The sequence below is a fragment of the Sebastes umbrosus genome, chromosome 22, assembly GCF_015220745.1.
Source record: "Sebastes umbrosus isolate fSebUmb1 chromosome 22, fSebUmb1.pri, whole genome shotgun sequence".
Taxonomy (NCBI): Eukaryota; Metazoa; Chordata; class Actinopteri; order Perciformes; family Sebastidae; genus Sebastes; species Sebastes umbrosus.
This window is the reverse complement of record NC_051290.1, coordinates 6,827,966-6,849,330: the sequence shown is the minus strand read 5'-3', so window position 1 is coordinate 6,849,330 and position 21,365 is coordinate 6,827,966. Positions and strand designations below refer to the sequence as shown.

Here is a 21,365-nt window from a genome sequence, read left to right as displayed (position 1 = left end):
TCAAAGGAGCGATTGTACTGGATGGGGAACAGCTGCTTCAATGAGATCAGGAAATAATTAGGAGTAACATTTCGTGAACCGCGTGGCATTTCGGTTGATTGCGGAGCTGCCAACGAGAACATAGTGGGATGAGGATGAAGTGTGTGTGTGTGTTTTGGTATGGGGGGGGTGGGGTGGCTCATGAATGAATTGAGGACAAGACTGGAAGAGAGAGTCTCTGCAAATCAGTTTAATTAAAGAGTACCGATGCATGAGATTAGATTGGGAGCCTATGGTGTAAAGGATATGATTACACAGTGAGGGAGACACAGATTGGAGATACAGAGAGAGAGAGAGAGAGAGAAAGTGAATGATGGCAAGAGATTTGGGAGAAAACACAACCACGTCGCCGCAGACTCCTGAGGTAGTTGTTGCCCACGGTGATGCACAGCATGCCGGTCCCATGGCGCTTCTCAGGTTGCCAAGGCACCCAGGGTGTTTCCTGTCTTGACGACGTGGTACCCCCTGAGTCAGGCGTCGTGCGTGCGTTTGTTTGTGTGTGGGTGAAACATCTCTGGCTGTGGGGCCTGTCTGTCGCTGAGAGCCTAATTAGTAGTGTCATACAGAATCTGCTGCAGGACACACACACACACACACACACACACACAATCTCTACTGTATGTCCTATGTCCTTCATGAGGATATTGAATCCCATGCTGCACTCTCTAAGGACAAAAATTCTCAGACCCCAGGCTCCCCTTTTAATGTCATGAAATAAAAAGCATTTGCTGCATGGCCAGTTTACATTCAAGTCATTTAGAGCCAATCATGTTTCGGCTACAGTGTTTCTAACAGTCTCTGAAATTGGGTTTACAATTACTGCTGTCTTGCATTAACCCGAGTGGTGTCAGACTGAAGTTTACCAGCAGCCAGTTCAGATCAGTGTCAAGCAAGCTGTGAGTAACAGTAAGATATATTTATTTGACTTGTAGTGAGGTTTGTTTGCTTAACATTTTGATTCTTGAAAAACCCCTGTCAGTCCACCCTGCTAAGAAAGAAAGACTTTACCTGTACTCAAAATGTTTAAAATATTAGTTTTACTTTCAACATTTCTCACAAATATGCATGTACCTTAAATAGGGATTTTAATAATTAACCGTTTAACAGTTAATCCAAATAAAAAAGATACAGGAGCTTGGTTCGGGTCTTGAGGAGTTGTAGCATTTATTCATAAATAAACCGTACACACACTGCTACGGCTACGTTCACAGCTATAACGCCACCGACAACCTCACGCTCACCGCCGCCACACACACACAGTCTGCCGGACACTTGCTAACGTTACGCCGGGCAGACACACAGCTGACAACCTGCTAAACTAAATGATGCGGTGGAGACTTTTACTGGGAAAGTGGCTGCATGTGTCCATGACAATACATTGTGGCTGCTACAGTAATGGGTGAACTGGGACTCACTTTTCTGTTTTGTGCATACTCTGCAGCTGGCGATAAATGATGGATTTAACCTGTTTGTGCATCGATTTATCGTTGCAGTCGTTGTGGATTTCACATTACATGACTGACCGGAGACAGGGGGTCACACACTACAAGATATTTGACCAGAAGGATTCCCCGATGAGCGCTCCAAACTACGTTTTGTCACGAAAACACACACAAGGAATACAAGCCAACGCCGATTTGCCTCTGATCTGGAGCTTTTGCCGGGGAGCGGAAAATCAGGGCTTAAATTGTGCAGTGTGAACTACACATAAGAGGCACGCCTCACAGTTTAAAAACCTTTGCTCTACAGTAAGTATGAGGCCAGCAGCCAGTTAGCTTAGCATAAAGACTGGAAGCAGCTGGCCTGACTCGGTCCAAAGGAACAAAATGTACCAGCAAAGCTCACTACGGAACCTGTTATATCTTGTTTGGTTAATCCATACAATCCAGGGTTAATCCAGTCTTTACGCTAATCTTAAATAACCAGCTGCTGACTGTAGCTGCATATTCATCGTACAGACATGAGAGTGGTATGGATCGTCCCATCTAGCTCAAGAAAGCCCAAGATGTCAAACTATTCCTTTAAGGCTTTACGAAGCTGTTGAATGCATTACCTACCTCGTAAAACAAAACCGGGGAGAGCGCTGTTAACTCTAATGTAATTTAATCTCAAACACTGCTGCTGCGAGAGAAAGATGATCACACTCCATCACTTAAACGACACCTTTGTTGTTCAACTTGCAGATGGAAATATCACAGTCTACACTCACGGCGGTATTTGGGATGTGACCTGAAGGAAAAGTACTGTACTACTCTAGTGGCTGTTGATTTCCTCATTTGGGAACGGATGCTGACATAAACGAATAAAAGAGAGACAGAGGAAGGGGATGATAGAGAGGAGGAGCGGATAAAAGGCGAGGCAAAGTTTGTTCCTTTTTACGACTCCTGACACTCGTTAGACGGGGTTTTCTGTCTCGTCTGTGTGTGTGCGAGCGAATGAGAGAGAGAGGCGTACATACAGCGCGAGAGCCTGATTAGCATTGTGCTCCATGTTCCACTGCTGTGGCTTGAAGAGAGAGGGAACGACAGAGAGAGAGAGAGAGAGAGGGATGAAGGAGGCAGAAGTGCTGGCTCAGCAATGTGCCAAAGGAAGAAGGAGAAGAAGAAGAGAGGAGGATAGAAGGTGAGAGGTGCTCACTCCATATGTTTAGAGATGAATGAGAGGAGAGAACAGTATTGTCTAAAGGCCCATGCACACGTTGTGATTTTACACCGTCACAGATGAAAGTCGTGAGAGAAACAACAGAGTTTTGGCGACCAAAGATCGTCAAGATTCAGGGATCATATTTACTTTTTAGGGCTACGATTGACCAGGCATTCATCTCACAAACTGACATGCTTCAGAATTAATCAGAACAGATTGCAATCAAGATTTTATTAGACCCATCACACACAGAATACCGCTCCTTGAGTCTCTCTTTTTTGTTGATTTTCTATAATTTTCTTATTGCCACCAAATCCCATCAAACAGAGGGTTTCAGACAGAGGGTGAAAACAGGTGCTGCAGCACAGCCGGGATGAGAAAAATAATGTTTTTTGAACCTTAAAGCATGTAAACATGTTCTAGTAGAAACCCAAAATACAAGTATGCACCTGAAAAATGAATATAATATGTCCTCTTTAACTTATCCTTACTATCTAGGCTCCTTACGTGCTTGCTTATAACTTATTCGAAGAGTTGGGTCTCCGAGATTGACAGCATTGTGTTAAGAACATGGATAGACTAACTTATCAGAGTTAACGTGAATACATTAGTTCTGCCCCTTCGACCCGGCCCCTGATAAGCGGAAGAAAATGGATGGATGGATTTGTGCAGAGGTTTTTCAGGTTTCGCTGCAGAGCTTGTGCGATTGTCAGTAGACCCTTTTCATAAAAGCAGAACAAACAGGTACGGGAGGGGAGATTGTCCACTGGTTAATCGATCATGGATGGCGTATATGCTAAAATGGGTCGCCAAATATACTTTGGCGGCCGTTCATATACCTGGGTGGCCAGCCCAAGTAAAGTCTATGTGTGGAAATCACTGTAGTATATTATAAAAGAAAAACAAAAGATTGGAAATAAGTGAAAAACACACATCATAAACCTTCATATTGTATATTACATTTCAGTGTAATAGGGCATGACACACATCTCTACACATAACAAGCAGTGATATACGTCTGAGAAAAACTAATAATAATTAATGTTGAATGTGAATAATGAATAATATTCTGGGATTATTCCTTATTTCATGGGATATTTTGGTATTTATACATTATTATTACATACTTACATAATAAAAAAAACAACACAAGAAACCTAAACATTAATATACTGATTTGGTGTATTACGATTACCATGGTAACAATCCGAAGCTTTGAATCATTCGGGCCAGCGCTACAATGTGATAATAAAACTTGACACAATATCTGATTTAAAAGCCACTGAAATACTGTCAAGTCTGAGCCTCACTCCAAGATATCACAATTAATTTCCCAATGATATCCCGATGTTTAAAACCACCACACGTAGAGCCGTGAAGTGTTTCTGATAATAATGTGAAAGCAAATTGATTCGTCCTCTTTCTATCAGCGACTCTGGATGGGATCCAAGTGAAGAATTGAGCAGAGTCCTCCTGGGTTGTTTAAATTCGTCAAGTCATTGTCGATTCACCCTTCCCTCCAGCCCATTACCCATCTGCTCCAACACACGCTCTCACACACCGTCTCCTCTTGAGGATGACAAACCCACCTGTGTGTGTGTGTGTGTGTGTGTGTGTGTGTGTGTGTGTTGCAGGGAGAGACAGCAATTGGTCATTAACTAATGCATGGTGGGAGAGCGTGTCCGCCGCTGCCGGCCTCGCCGAGGTCAGAGGTCACCGACGCAAAAGCACACAAGTCCCCTGCAGGGCCGACTCGGCCTCATCCATCTCTGTCAGAGTCTCAGCCAACAACACACACACAAGCATGAATGCACAGAGACACGTGTAGGTGTTGTCAGGTGGATACGTGCACACAAACATACACACACAGACATGCTTTGCCTATGATTACACACACCCACACACACACACAGATGGAGCAACCACAAAGCATCTGGTGACACTTTCACATGAGTTTTGTTTGCACTCTCGTGGGAGACGATTGAAAGAGAATGACAGCAGCAAGTGTCGTGACCTATTTTTGACGACCTGTTTCTCATCTTTCTTGTAAACATCTGAGGAGTAACAGGACCGTCAGCTGCACACACACACACATCAACACACACAAGATAAACATCCATAAAACATACCTGAAAACTAGGGCTGGGACGATTCACCTATCTCCCAATTCAGTACTATCACGATATGTATTGCGATTTTTAAGTATTGCGATTCCATATTGCGATTTAATGTGATTTTTGAAAAGTTTTTTAACACTGGATCATGACAAAAAGTTGAATAATACACTTCTAGGGACTTTTACTTTGGAAAATATCTAAATTAATACAGTAAAAATGTTTGATTTTCAGCATGTATGTAGTCAGAGATGTCCTGAAGTCAGATATATCAGTCATTGTCAGGCATTATTGATTACATTTTTTTTCCAGCAACCCGAAAATCAAATTATAAAGACATTTCCCTCACAAATTAGTGTTATTTTCTTTTTAATATCCCTTTGTTAACACCTTATTTTGAAAAACATACGTAGTCACACGTGTTTAGTTCCTCTAACTCTGCCAAGTCCGTCTCTAGCTCTCCCGCCAGCTCCGTTCTCTTTATACATCCATGGTCAGCTCCGTTGTGGCCGTTTGAATGCATTCAACATAAATGTCAGTATATGGGTGCTCTACAGTCGTAGCGTCGGCCCATTTGACCACAGAGATGCGAATGACGGCCGGCTTGACCGCACGTTACCGCATTACAATAACGTTTCCGTGACAGAGTTAGCATGCAGCTTTAGCCGTGATGTCTAGCTCTGCTTTTCCTGGTAATGTGTGAAACCCAAAGTGTTTCCATACTTAACTGGATGTGTAGAGTTAACCACTCTGGATTTAACGTGTGAGGGTGCAGATGGTATCCACGCCGACTCTCCGCCGTTATCTACTTTTTCGTTTCGGCTTGCGGCGGACGGCTGCAGTTTGTTTTGGTTGACGGATATGGAACAGATATGACGTCACGTTACTCAGACTACAACAATAAAAGCAGTAACTTCTACCTGTGACATATTACCCTTTGGGAAAGTGTTCAGTGTTCAGTCAGTGAAATACAGAAGTGTTTGAAATGTTCCTTATGGTTACAATGAAAATAGTTCACCAAAGTTGCCAGTGGGCAAAATGCTACCTCAGTCTTCAGCTAAAGGATTTCATCTGTCTTTGATACCTGAACTTCAAAATGTCAGCGAGTCACTAAAGTTTCAGGACTAAAAGCTCAACATTTTTGGCAAATTCAACTCCACATTCAACCAATTAATAACATCAGAGTTGTAAACTTTGTGGCAATTTGTGTCTTTTTGTGTATTTCCTTCACATTTTCATGTCCGATATTTATTTCCTCCACTTGTGCGTCGCTGTGAGTTATGGCATAATATGCTGTAAGTGTCATCTGGAGAGCGTCTATAGGCAGGAAATTGGCTTGTATTTGCCTCTAATGGCTCTTAAGGGAATATTCCTATTTATCTCTGTATAGGTCAGCACTTACCAGGAAGAGGAGAAATATAGTCCGGTGTTAAAAAGCTGAAAGATGTAAGGTGTCGTTAAGAGAGGGCGAAGAAGAGAGCGATTAAACCGAGAGGGCGTGCAGGAGAGGAAAAGGAAGAGAAAGAGAGAGATGTTGGTGATGAAAGGAGAAGAAGTGTGTGGGTGGAAAGTTTGGTTCCTGGCCATTGACTCTTTTCAATGTTACAACACCAGGGCCATTGGTGATTGATCTCTCCGCTCGCCTCCCACCCTCCTCTCTCCCTCGGTGATCGGCCTCCGCTCCTTCGTCTCTTGCTGATTCACTCGCTCGCTTTCATCCCGTCCCTTTGCAAATGTTTTCACACAGTTTATCTCTATCCTTCGTCCTCCCTTCCTTCTTCTTTACCCATACTCTTCCTCCTCCTCCACTCTCTGGTGTTAATTCTAGTTTTCCCTCCGTCTCCTTCCATCTTCGTCTCTTTACTTCCTGATCCTTCCTTCCTCCATTGTCCCTGTCTCCTTCCTTTCTCACCTTCTCTTCCACTTTAACTTTCTTATTTCCCCATCTTCTTTTCCCATCTCCTTTAAGGCCCAGACACCATAGACAAATATACCTAGACGCCGCATTGACTTCTGGATTGTACGTCAACGTGGGCACCATATTGGACCAGGCAAGGCTGGCCTGTAAACAAATACAAGGGAACGGGAGAGCTGCCGTTGTTCTTGATAAAAAGAACTATAACGTCTACATTTGGGTAATTTGGGTCACCGGTCTGTCCTTCGATATTGTGGTATTACACTGACTACCACGGCAAATCTACTGTATGTCCCATGTCCTCTCCTCCATCCTTTCCACCTGTCTCTCTCTTTCCCTCTCTCTTGTTCCCCCCTTGTTCATCCTTGTTTTTCTTTCTCTCCCTCCATGTCTCTTTGTCCTTCCTCCCTCCCCCTCAGGTGATATCGGGTCCTAGCCTGGATCCACACTGGGTGGGCGGGGTCTCCCAGCTGATCGTTACTGTAATTAACATCAGTAAAGAAGGGTCCTGGGATACTGGAAACCCCCTGACTCGCTCAGCTCTCTATCTCTATCTCTATCTTTTCCTCCCTCCATCAGGCCTCTGCAGTGTTCTGTTACAACACAAGCTTTTTAAAGTAAAGATATAACGCTGGTACACTGTTTGTTTGCCTTCATGGCCAGAAAACTGTCAGCTGGTTTACATATAGAGAGTCCTGCATCTCATCAGCACTCGCCACCAGCTTCTGTAGCTATACAATACTTACTGCGTTGGCACTGAATATTGGTACTGGACGTCAATTTTGTGGTGCAAGTTTGTCCAATATGGACATCATTTCTGGTTACACTGGTCCAAACTAACCTGCTGGAGGGCACTCTCTGTGCTTTGTGTACACTTTTTCTCTGCTAAAATACTACCTGCCCTCATGACTTGCTGTTTGTTAATTTGATTAAACACATGAATTTAAAGGTGAACACGGAAAAGCTCTCGATTTACCAGTCCATCTACGTTCCAACCATCACCTATGGTCATGAGCTTTGGGTAGTGACCGAAAGAATGAGATCGTGGATACAAGCGGCCAAAATGAGCTTCTTTCGTAGGGTGGCTGGGCTCAGCCTTAGAGATAGGGCGAGGAGCTCAGACATCCGGATGGAGCTCGGAGTAGAGCTGGGGCCAGCTGAAGTTTGCGCATCTGATCAGGATGCCTCCTGGACGCCTCCGTTTGGAGGTTTTTCGGGCACGTCCAACTAGGAAGAGGCCCCGGGGTAGAACCAGAACACGCTGGAGAGATTATATATCTCGTCTGGCCTGGGAACGCCTCGGGGTCCTCCAGGAAGAAGCTGGTAAATGTTGCTGGGCAGAGGGACGTTTGCTCAGCCTGCTGCCTCCGCGACCCACGAAATATCAATCATTATAAGGTTGTTCAATCAATAAAAGAAAAAACATCTATGAGCTAGACAGGAAATGAGGTGAAAGGTGAAAAAAAAGACATGCAACAAATGTCCAGTGTCTTAAATCACAGGCCAGCACGCCTCCAATAATGGTTTCTTTCAACCGTGACCACAAAGGCTTCCTAACCTTGACCAAGTTGTTTTTGTGCCTTAACGACTGTGGCAGATCAGAGAACATTTTTAAGTTTTTTTTGGAAGACACTGACCAACGATCCCATCTTGCCAACAGGATTTCGGAAGGCCCTAACAAACAACCTGTTTTGTTTTTAGTTTGGACGACTTGTTGGTGAGGTTACAGTGCGCTGTAGGGCTGGATCTTTTTGTGCTTCTGGAACAACATCCGAAAGTTCAGATTTCACTTTGGTGCTTTGTACAATTCCTGTCCTCCTTCTGTCTCTTTTACATTTTCTTTCTGACATTTGCGCTCTCTCTCGTCCTTGTTTTCTGTCTCTCTGTCTCTGATCTGTAGCTGTTTTTTTTGTTCTCGTACCCACTTTTCCCTTCTCTGATCCAGGTTAGGCCTGTCTCACCGGGCACATCTCCTTCTCTCTCAGCCTTCGCTTTGCTTCTTCTCTCTCTCCGTCTCCTGTCTGTTTGACTATTACAAACACAGCCACCCCCGAGGGTATATCTCTTTTAGCTTTTCTAAAGTGTCGTCTCCTTTCTTGATTTATGCCCACCGTCTTTGTCTCACTCTTTCTCCTTCTCATCCCATTTTCAATCTTGTTCTTTATCCCCTTTCCTTATCTTCCTCTCCGTATACTCTCTCTCTCTCACTTCTGAGACAGCTGCTTTTGTTTCTCTCTCTCTCTCTGACTTAATCATTAGGCCATTCATTTAAGCTTTAAATCATTAAGCTTTAGAGCACAGACTGAAAAGTTCACCCGTTGCTTTTCTAATTAATCCAGAACGACTCACTCTCCCTGACCTGTGAGTGTGTGTGTGTGTGTGTGTGTGTGTGTTGTGTCACCTCTTGTTCGAGTGCTTCCCGATGAACATCTTTCCCATTGTCTACTCATGGACCTATGTGTGCTTGTCAAGGTGGGGTTACTTTTCCAGCGTCATCACTGTAATTACCAAGCCCAAATGAGGCAACTCTCCCCTCCAAAGAGCCCAGAACAAGCGACCTTTCCTACCTACCACAATATGAGAGAGAGACAAGGCCACTTGATCGCTTCATTTGTATGAATTTATTTTGGATTGCATGCATTTCATTTCATTTTTGCATCCATATAAGCTTGTAACTTAACATTTTTCTTGTTATATACTTAAAGAAGTTTGCATTAATCGGTTAAAATTCCTAATATCGGTTAACGGTTAATAATTAACATCCCTACTATAAGCCAAAGTTACCTATAATTAGCTACTTATAAGTTAAAGTTGGACTGCAGTGAGCGAGAGAGAGAAGTGATTGACCAGGAAAGAGGGAGAAGCAGTTTGTTTTGAAGGCGTCCCGCCCCTTTCTCTCTCTCCGTCCTATGAGGGATGAGGCTGCTGGCGGTTTGGAGATGATTGATGGTCCTTGTAAATATGGCCATTACCATATAGGCTCTCCCCGCCTTTATACCCATAATTCATTGTCAACTGAGGCCACTGTGAGCCCCTAATTTTATGCAAGTTAGCTGTGCACTTAACGTGAATGGTGAAATATGAAAATATGAGGACACAATGCGTGATCCTGAATCCAGATGTTTTTTTGAGCATTAGAGAAAAAAAATAACTTCACTGTGATATGAAAAAAATCTACATACCATGCCTCCACTATGTTCTCATTTCAATACAGAATGTGTTATTGCTTTTGTGGCCGCCGCCGAGCGTTTACCGTACCGGTGGATGCAATAAATGCTGGGAGATGAAATACTAGCAGTTGTAAAATCCATATGTCCATGGATTAATAGCTTCAGGCTCTCATGCTAGTGGTGAGAAAGACAATATTAGAGTCAGTGGGGAGTAACAAGCTTATTAACTCCGGAGAAAGCTGAGAAGTGTTTCTGGGACCAGTGTGCAGAGGCATGGCATGTTAAGTAGCAGCAACCAGGCAGGAATTTGCCCACAGTGCTATATTCGATAAGAGAGAATTATACTGAAATGACCTTTGTGCACTGGCTCAGGAAGGAGCAGACATGATGGGAGCTTGAAGTTGGCAATACATGCAGAAAAAAACACAAGTGCACAATACGCTGTGAGTTTGTGCATGAAGATGCATGCATGTTATACAGTCGCAACGGTGCAGGCACAGACTAACACTCTTTTTACTGCACGAACAGCATGCAACTGTAAATTGCTGCCGCTCCGTTGCTCGGCCTCGAGGAGTAATTACTTGAAAAATTCAACTGTGCTTTGTTTCCACCTGTCAGGCGGCACAAAGGACAATCTGTCAGCCAGTTGACTGAGAGTATTGTGTTACAATATGCCTATTCAATTGTGCTTGATGGCTTAAGAATGGAAGGAAACAGCCTCTGCAGCTGTGTTCATTTTGGCACCTGAAGTTGTTTGTCTTGTTAGTTTTAGTCCAGTTTCTTGTCAGTGAAAAGTTTTGTCATGCATTTTAAATTTGTATAACTTCGAAGGCTGGGTATCGTTTAAAATAATGTACCAGTACCAATACCAGTGCTCTTAAAGTGCTACAGATACCAATAGAGTATTTCATTTGATACTTTCAAATGTTTCGGTGTCATCTCGGCACACTGAACTGCCAGCTCCATGAAATACATCCCGCTCTACTTTATAACATCACAGACTGTATTGGTTGTAGCTGCTGCGGTAGTGGAGCCAAGCACACGTCACATTAAATCTAAGACTGCTTGTGGTGATTAGCTGCGAGCAAAAGCATACAAATAATCTTTTTTTCCCAAATCTGGTTACAAAAAGGATCGACCGCAAGTGTCGTTTGACCGGAGAAGTTTCAATACTACTTGATACTAAGTTATTCCGCTCGTACCACACACCCGCCTGGGAAAATTAAAATGTCTCAGTCTCATCTGTTCATAGCAAGTTTATGGATTGACATTGATGAAGTCTCATAGGCAAGAGTATAAGATAATGAAACAGAAAATAATAAAATAAATGATAATAATAAGGAAAAACATAGATAAAGTCAACGTTGACTTTTTTTTACCTTAGTTTTGTTACGTATCTTGTGTACCTTATTTACGCATTATGTTATAATACAAATATACTTATTTTTGTAACAAACATACCTATTTTAACCCAAACCACAATCTTTTTCTAAACCTAACCAAGTAGTTTCGTTGCGTAAGTAAACCTAAAAACTAAGTAAATCTACATTGGAACTTTATTTTGAAAAGAGACTGTATCCATGTAACAAGCTGAAACTTCCTGCGAACACAGAAGTTTATTTTGAAAGGATACTATGCATGTAACAAGCCAAAAACTGACACGCCATCCCTGACACTGAATCTAAAGGGGTACCTAGCGCGCCATAGCTTGAAGTGTCGGTATTTGATGAGTTGGGAGTGAGAACGTGTTGCAATAATAGAAACTGCAGCACAATGAAAGGTTATACTGATATACTAAAGTTATACCACTACCTGAAGTTAGTTTAAATCTTTACAGCTATGAGCAGCTGCTATTATACTTAGTTCGTTTTGAGTACACGCTCATACACACGCTACACACTCAAAATGTGGGGAAAATTATAAACTAGTATGGAACTGGTGCACAGCTAATGAAAAGAATTGAGTCTGAGAGTTGTGAGAAACACTGCCTGTAACAGCACCACTAGTGTGTTAGAGTTACACATCTCAGTTGTTATTCTTTCCATCTTTCTTCTTTGTAAAGTCCAGTATAAAACTCTTAAAGTATCACTTCTTCCTACACAGTGTTGCCTCCTCAACTCTACCAGCAGCCCGTCTCCTCTGTTTGTTGTGATTCATTTGCGGTGCGGTGATGCATGAAGCTGCTGATTCTCTCCAATGAAGTTTTCAAGCTCTAACGCTGCCAGTTAGTGAACTACAATGGCCATAATTCATCAGCGATGCGTCAGTGATGTAGCACATCTGTTCTCCTCGGAGTCTGACTGCGTCGGTGCTGACACAGACCCAAAGGAGAGCGTTTAAGATGACGTCTCGACAAACAGATGGAAGTATAATAATCAGCTATTGTCGCAGTGCCATCAGCTTCAAGTGCTTTGACAGACTTCAGTGCCTGGGAAAAAAAAATATGAATTACAGCGCTCGCTAAATGAAACATCAATAACAAGTCGTCAGTGTATCCCAGTGCTGCTGAAGTGAGCTGACTACCTGTGGGAAACATAATGGCAGAGAGATTTACTCCCACTTTTCTTTCCTTTATCTTGTCCTCAATATCTCATTTTCCTCCTCTGAATGACATGCCAGTCGTTCAGCAGAGTCTCTGACGCTGTTAAGTGACGTTTCATTGACACCACTATTCTTCCTCGTCACCCTCCTCTTTCCACTGCATCACTCTTTCACCCTCTTTCACTCTTTTGAAAAGAGCAAAAGTAAGGACTTCTGTGCTGATTGGATATGCATCTTTGGGATGAGATAGGGAAGAAGAGAGGGAGGGAAGGGGACAGAAGGGGAGAGAGAGAGAGAGAGAGAAGGCAGAGGGAGGGGGAGAAATAAGAGGTGCTGCATAGCCAAATAAACCTTTTAGGGAGGAATCAGCGACAATTTTGCTGTTGGGCTCCAACTGGCCCTCTCGTCTGTACAATGTGTACCCTGTGGCCACCATGCTCCCATTAATTCCAGTGCAACCAGTTCTCTAATATTGGGATGTCAAGATACCAGAAATTTAGTAGTCGATACCAATACCAGTGAAACTCCACAATTCTTAATACCGATTCAACAACAAAAAGAAAAAGAAAACACTAAATCCCATATACTGTACTTTAACATCCACTCCTTTATTACTGTTTGCATACTGGTTTTTGTTAAGATGTTAAACAGGTCATAATTCCCTCTCTATTATCTATTTTATATTGCTGTGATAATCTCCCTCAAACAACTGGGCTTATAGAAGTTTCTTGCCAAAAACGACGTTTTACAAGTTTGCATTTGAACACATCATGATAACGTTAGAATTTACCTTCACCCTCTCATTTCTACTGAATAGAGCCCGAATGCCTCATAATGGCACCTAACGTTAACATTAGCTGCTGCACTATCGTCCCCTGGACGTGTCGATAGTGAGTTCACTGCATCCAAAACACATTTTCTGTCAGCGGGACGTTGTTAGTCTCGAGTCTGATGGTACCTACGGTACTGTAGAAAAATAGTTCCTTCACGTTTTCAGAATTTTGCCATCGACTTGGTACCAAAGTATCTGTTCTTGTGACATCCCTACTCTTATGTGGGAATAACATGTTTATAACATTTGTGTTAGTTTGTGGTAACTAGGGCTGTCAATTGGTTAAAATATTTAATCGCGATGAATTTCATGGTTGTCCTTGATTAATTGCACACATTTTTTATCTGTTCAAAATGTACGTTCAAGGGAGATTTGCCAAGTATTTAATACTCTTAACAACATGGGAGTGGATAAATATGCTTGCTTTATGCAAATGTATGTATATATTTATTATTGGAATTCAATTAACAAAACCATAACAAATCATAACATGGCAAACTGCAGCCCAACAGGCAACAACAGCTGTCAGTGTGTCAGTGTGCTAACTTGACTATGACTTGCCCCAAACTGCATGTGATTATCATAAAGTGGGCATGTCTGTAAAGGAAGGGGAGACTCGTGGGTACCCATAGAACCCATTTACATTCACAAATCTGGAGGTCAGAGGTCAAGGGACCCCTTTGAAAATGCTCATGACAGTGTTTCCTCTCCAAACTTTAGCACAAGTTTGGAGCGTTGTTTAACCTCCTTCCCGACAAGCTAGTATGACACAGTAGGTACCAATGGATTCATTATGTTTTTTTCTAGTTTCATATGATAACAGTATCCTCATCTAGCTTTAAAACTGAGCTACAACCTTCGAAAGATCGATTGTGTTAATGCGTTTAAGAAATTAGAGGCGTTAAAACGAATTTGCATTAAGGTGTTATTATCGCGTTAACTTTGACAGCCCTAGTAGTAACTCAGCTATCTTTAGGAATATGTACCATGTGAATACAATATTAAACTAAGAAGAAAGGGACCCATCCACCACCCCCACCTCTACACTCTCACTTTCCGCCTCGCTACTTATCAGGCACACCACTTCCTTGACTGGCACTGAACGTTGGCACCGCTCATAAATCGTGCCGTGCCGAACCGTCCAATGTGGAAGTAATTCTAGTGATATTGGACCATAAATAGTGAGAGCACACTTGAGAGGGAAAGTAAGAAAGAGATGGATGGACGGAGGGAAGGACACCGAAATATGTCCAATAATGTGAGTGTGATGACAGACAGACAAAGTCCTTGGCAGACCATCTCTGCTTCTTCAGCCAATTCTGTCGGAGGTGTCCAACACACACACACACACACATTAAGAACTGGAGTGTGTCATGGAGGTGAAAATAACACTAGCTGCTGCCCAGTTGTCGTCTGTCTCGAGGCACCGGGCAGCCGGAGGGATCACGGTGACTTTAATGGTTGAAATTCTTAATAAGTCAAATTAATCCTGCTCTTTATTGAGGCCGATCTTTAATTGGCATTGAATGTCTGTGGGATGAGCACAAATCCTCCTCATGCATAAATACACACACGTGATCTGGTGTTGCAGGATATGATGCTCTCTGATAACAAATCTCTTGTTTGTTGACTAATGCTATGATAGTCCCAGGATTATGTTCTAATGTGACTGCAATCAATACGAGCATGAATTTATTTTAGTCCCACGGTCTTAATGCCATTTCACCCTGCCAAGAATGAAACTGTAGGGGAAACTCTGCATTGTTGTAATTTTGGACCAAAAATTGTAAGCGAAAAATGAGCAGCTCTAATCCCAAAATGTCAGTACCAATTTTGGAAGCCTCCTTCAGTTAAACCTCAGGCTGGATGCAGGCTTTAACTGGCCCAGTGTTTCAGCTTCACTTATTTCTCTCCTCTGAACAGAGGCGCTGTCTAAATGGGAAATGTCTTAATGATTCAGGCCCACAGCTGTATAGGGTGTCCAGGATTGTAGATACTTATTGTGTCAGAGCTGCTGTTTAAAGGGGCACTCTTACTTGTCATGAGGAGGACTTTTCAACAATTTCCATCAGGATAAATACATTTTTAGGAGCTCAAACAGAGCGTTTGAGACAGAGGGTGAAACGAGGTGCTGCAGCACAGCCGGTATGAGAAAAGTAAAGCGTTTTTTGAACATTAAAGCATGTAAACATGTTCTTGTAGAAACCCATAACACAAGTATGCACCTGAAAAAAAAGCACAATAGGTCCTCTTTAAAAGGTCCATGTAGCTACATAAATATAGACATTAATACATATAAAACAATATGTTGATACTTTACATTTACACTTTTATATTGTAATTTGAGTTGCATTTGCTAGAAATGGTTAATTCCTTAATGCAAGTGTCTCTGATTCAAACATAACTCCAGTATGCATGTCGGATACAAGTTTTTACATCCTGCCCAAATCAAGTTTGACTTCTGCAAACAGATATACCATCTAAAGTTTCCCAAAGAGACATAGAGACTGCTGAGGCAGTTGCAAAGGTCATCCCACTGGGGGGAAAAGATCAGGGTAACATACAATATCACATCTCCTTGCTTATAACTTGTGCCCGGCTAGTGAGAATGTCAGTTCATCCGTCCAACTCTCTGACATATTGCTACATCTTCGGGCTAGATGGACTTTGATATGAACTTTCCTAGTCCCCAAAGGATGTTTCCTGATTATTCCAATGACCCCACCTGACCTTTTGTTTGGCATCGCAGTCAAAACAAAATTCTCCGTTGATTGATTTACATCTCCGCGGCCCCCTGTGGCTCAATCCCAGTGTCTCTGATGAACACTGAGCTTTCCTCCAGTGCAACGATTTGGCCAAAATGTTGGCGTGGTGACATCAGGTTTCAGACAGGTTTCATGCTGTGTTGACATTGTGAGGACAAAGCATCCGTCACTTTGAAAGTCTTGTTTAACAAGCTGTCATGGAATAAGGTGAGCTGCTGTGAAGCTACAACCCATAGAAATATAGTCTATTGACTTCAGTCAATTGTGATAGAAAGAGTTTAACTAACTGTTTCATATTATAGACAATGATTTTCTGCTTTTCTTGCATTTTCACTCGCCACCTACAGTCCACTCACATTAACTCAGGCACTGTGTGTGTGTGTTTGTGTGCATTTAAACCCTCGGTTTAACTAACATACCGCCTCAGGTATGACTCAAGGCAGTTTCCCCTGCTTTTAGCCTTTGCTTCTACATGGGTTGATGAAGAGATGCTGTGTGTGTGTGTGTTAGCTTTGTGAAGGCTCTTTACATGCACCAGTAGTCTTGCATGTCCGAGCAGCGTGTTCTGGATCACAGCGGCGTTACCGAACAGGGATGCACGGAGGCGGAGTCACTCTAAAGGTCAACGTCAGCCTCCTCTGTTGCTCTGCTCTGCTCTGCACCGTGGCAGATGTGTTAAGCAGCACATGGCCTGGTGTGCGGTCTGAGGCTTAATTTGGGATTAACACTCAGGATATTACAGATTACTACACTCCACATTTGACCTTCTGTGTCTAGGCAGCCAGCGGTGGATGGATGAGCTTTTATCTTTTCAGTAGTTACAGTACAGCGACTCAATCTCGCTGCCGAGGCCGGAAACCACCAATGAAAAGCTTCCAAACATGTTGTGTCACACTGTCAGAGTGAAAGGGAGGATTACACTCCAGCGTTTCTTTGACTAATTCACAGACATCAAGGCTTGACTCGAACGCTAATGAGCTTCTATTCAACAACTTCCGGAGGTTTTGCAGAAAGATTCGTTAGCTTTGCAACGACAAAAAGAAGAACATTTACTTAGTTTTAATCTGGCGTTCTGACACCTTCTCGTAAAATTTAAAAGAATCCTGTCAAATTGATGAGATTGATGAGTATGACTGTAATGATTGCTGAGAAAAACGGGATACAGAACAAGAATTTCAGAACTATGTTGCATTGATTTAGTAAAATATATTTAATTTAAAGGGACACTTTAACTGGTTTTACACATCGAGGTCAACTTACTCTTCATGGAAAGTACTACTCAGCCTGTGAAAACAGTGGTATAATGTCCTCTGGAGGGAACTTCTGAGCATCAGATTGATGGGCATTTACCCATCAATCTGTCTGACACTAAGGTGTCAGCGTGCCTCAAACAAAGCTTTTGTTGAAATGTCTCACAGCTTCTGAAACCCCCTCCCCCCACACACACTTTTCAGACTTTCTTGTCAGATTGTTTCAAAACTGACAATCTGACAAGAACACCCACTTCACACAGTGATCAACCAGGTGTGTGCAGGTGAGACGGTATGCCACGACTGTTCAAAAGCGTCCACCATTATCCCCTTTTTGGACAATTCACTGCATGTTGCCACACTGTCATGGTATGGCCTTTGAGCGCGGCAGTTCAGAACAGCTATAAACACCTTGGACACACTAAACCGACGATGAAGTGGCGACGAAGGCCGACCGTTTTGTCTTTTCACGTCGTGTCTCAGACAAAAAGTTGCACTTGAACACACCGCAAAGACTACAGCCTCTACGAAGGAAAGGGGCCGTGACTTAGGCTCTCTATAGCACATGTAATTAAAAAGACTAAACAACATATACTCAAATATGAAAATATACTTATGTTCTGTAAGTGCATGTCTCTCTCTCTCTCTCTCTCTCTCTCTCTCTCCCTCTCTCTGTCTCACACCCGCGCTGTCAACCGAGGGCCAACTGCCAGCTGCCCCCGTACTTCTCTGTCCTCATCCATATTTGATGCATCTCATTAAAACTTGATTGTGGAAACACTTCAGCATTCTGACATTCCTTCTGATCCACTGTTTAGTCTCCCTCAGCACTTCGCAGTGAGAGAGCCCCCGTCAGTCATGCATGTGCGGCCCTGAGAAAAAGAAAACTCAACACAAACACGAGGTTTGAGGAAGACACGCCAACTTATTTCTACAGCGGCGGAGGCGGTGGCGGGGGCGGAGGATGAAAATGCCTGATTTGTTCACCGAAAAACAAATAGTAGTCTGATGCCTCCAAGTGCACTGAGTAAATGACGACAGTTGGTATTTGAGGAGCAGGGTAAACAGACGACGGGAGATGGTTCATTAAACTTTCAGTGTGACGGTTAACTTGTTCTGGTTTGTTTTCTTGAGTTTTTGCCATCTTACATGCAGGAAATTGAGCTTTCTGCTCAGCATCCACCCCGACGCCCTGTTTTTTTGTGTCACACACAGGGGTTAGACGACAGGGTGCTTGTGAGTTCGTATTTCCAGGTAGCTACCAGGAAGGTTTACCCCTTTAACCTGCTAACAGAAATAACCACACAACTTAAACTGAGGCCTGAAACTGATACCCTAGAAGATAATAATGGGGAAGTCAAGTGAATTACAATTAATAATTTGAATTTTAATATTTTTAAGGAGAAGTGTGTAACATTTAGGGGGATCTATGTTTGTTAAAGTATGTTTTCTTTAGTGTATAATCACCTGAAACTAAGAATCGTTGTGTTTTTGTTAGCTTAGAATGAGTAGTTTATATCTACATATGGAGCGGGTCCTCTCTACGGAGCCGGCCGCCATGTTTCTACAGTAGCCCAGAACGGACAAACTAAACAGTGGCTCTAGAGAGAGCCATTCATGCTTTTGCGTTGGCCACCATAGTTCTCCGACATGCTTCCCACAGTTGGTTGCAATCTGCAACCTCACCGCTAGATGTCGCCAGATCCTACACACTGCACCTTTAAGCAATAAAATGAAGAAAATTTGACTCCTTAAACAAAACAAACACCCCTTAAATACATTTAACAATAACTAAAACTAGAAATACACTTTATTGATTAGCAAAATAAAACAAAAAACACCTTTATACCTCACAAATACAAATTCGAAACAACCAAATTATCCCTATAAAATCAAATAAAAAAGCTTCATATGTCCTTGCCATCTTAGCGCTAACGTCCTGCCTAATTAACAGAAATCTCAAGGTTTAAACTCATTTTGGCGTCGTCTCAGTCCTCTAGTTCTGATGAGGGGGGCTAGCATGTTTGAAGTGCTCGCCCCATTGTAGAGTGGTGGGCAGCTGCTACTGTACAAGCATCCACACACAGGTGCATGAGTGTAAACACACACTCTGTACGTTCACACAAAGTGTTAAAAACGTCTTGCTTGCCTCACTTGAACCCGTGAGAGATGCTTCTTTTTAAGCAGAATCCCATCAATCCTGCTGAAGGCCACAGTCACACAAGCACACACACTTCGCTGTTTGACTACCCCGCAGTGCAAATATCAAGACCTGCTACTTGTTTAGTCGAAGTGCATGCTCATAGGTAGGCGTGTGCATTAATGTAACGTTCACTGACGTGTGTGTGTGTGGTGCCGGATGCTAACGTGTGTTTAACCCTGTGTTTGCTCTGCAGAGCCCCAGCTGAAGGGCATCGTCACGCGGCTTTACTGCAGACACGGCTTCTACCTCCAGATGCTGCCGGATGGCACCATGGAAGGCACAAAGGACGAAAGCAGCTCCTTCTGTAAGTGAACAATCAGACACACACACAGATCAGACTGTTAGATTGATGACGGTGTGTATTTCATAGCTCATAGTCATATTTGCAGTATATATATATATATATTCCACTGGGTGTTTCCTCTGCTTCCATGCCAAAGGACATTTACAAAGGGACTTCCTGGTGGGACTATTGTATATCTCAACATCTGGACAGCACATGAATGCAGGATAACACTGCCATGCTTTCTGGTTTGATCATGATGGCATACATAACTGCTCCCTGAATCTGTTGTCATAGTTTCCATATTCTCTGTCTCGCATTCCAGGCTGGTCTCATACATCGTTCATAGCTATACCTATGAAGAGTAATGCACTGTAATTCGTATACAGTATATCGCACGAAATCAATTCATATGTAATCCATGTAATCGTGAACCAGAAAGTATAGAGAGCGACAAATGCCACGTAGAGAGGAGGTCGGGGTGGATGGTGGGGTCAAAATACACGGGAATTTCGCCCAGGAGACCAGTGGTTGTACCCCGTGTGAAACCAGAAGGCAATGTTGATTTATTTGTCACGTAACTTCTGTACTTCGGTTACATCACCTCTCTAATCTAACACAAACATTGACTTGTTTGTCACGTAAATTCTGTACTAACGTAACGCCACTTCCACTATCTTTTCCTAAACCTAACTCAGTAGTTTTGTTGCCTAAACCTAGCAAAGTACTGGATGTCAAGCATAGTTATTTTAACACAACTCACGATCTTTCCTTAAACCTAACCAAGTTGATCTTTTCCTGAACCTAAGTAGTTTTGATGCCTAAACGTAGGTAAGTAGTTTTGTTGCCTAAACCTAACAAAGTCAATCTTTTGCGAAACCTAAGTAGTTTTGTTGCCTAAACCAAGTAGTTTCATGTGAAGGCAGAAGTTTATTTTGAAAAGACTTTATGCATGTAACGACCAGAAATTGAAATGTGTTGCTGGACATTTATAGCAAAACACGAGAAATGAATAATAACTTTTCATAAGATATCATACAAACCGTTGTAAGAGGATACGTTGCACATTCATAGAACACTATTTTGGGGTGACTAGCTATTTTAAAGTCACTTAATGTTAGCAGAGAATCCTCTGAGGATCTGAATCAAGACTTTAAGTTTTAGCCCATTAGTACAAAAAGCTGCTGTGGTCCTCTGTTTCTGAGTCTCCAGATGTACACACACACACACACACACACACCAACACCACCACCATATAAACACACACCTCACTCTGCGAGCGGTCATCACCTGGGTGATTACTGACCAAAAACATCACATCCTCTGGACTCCCTCCAATCCTCCCAAAGAGATCAATACTGTATTATAGGATATCCCTGATGTGGCAACACAGCATTTTTTTTCTGTCAAAACACCAGTTTGGAAGGAAAACATGAAGCTTGCACAATTTTGGATTTACAATCTTCAGAGAGGAGGAGAAAAAAAAAATCACATTTTGACTCTCAGTTGTGGTTCCCTCTGTAAAGTTAGTATTTCAGCATTTCACTGAGATGTCAGGATACTGGTGGCAGCAGCAGTGTTACCAGATGTGAATAACCTGGATTTAACCT

At 42.6% G+C, this 21,365-nt stretch overlaps 1 protein-coding gene across 3 annotated transcripts in view; it reads left to right on the top strand.

Annotated features, from left to right (window-relative positions):
- fgf11a (fibroblast growth factor 11a) overlaps positions 1-21,365 on the top strand; it is a 93,119-nt gene that overhangs the window by 35,424 nt on the left and 36,330 nt on the right. For all 3 annotated transcript variants that reach the window (XM_037757708.1, XM_037757706.1, XM_037757707.1), the window contains one exon: positions 19,666-19,776. In XM_037757708.1, coding sequence (XP_037613636.1) covers positions 19,666-19,776 — 111 coding nt within the window. The remainder of the gene's footprint in view (positions 1-19,665; positions 19,777-21,365) is intronic.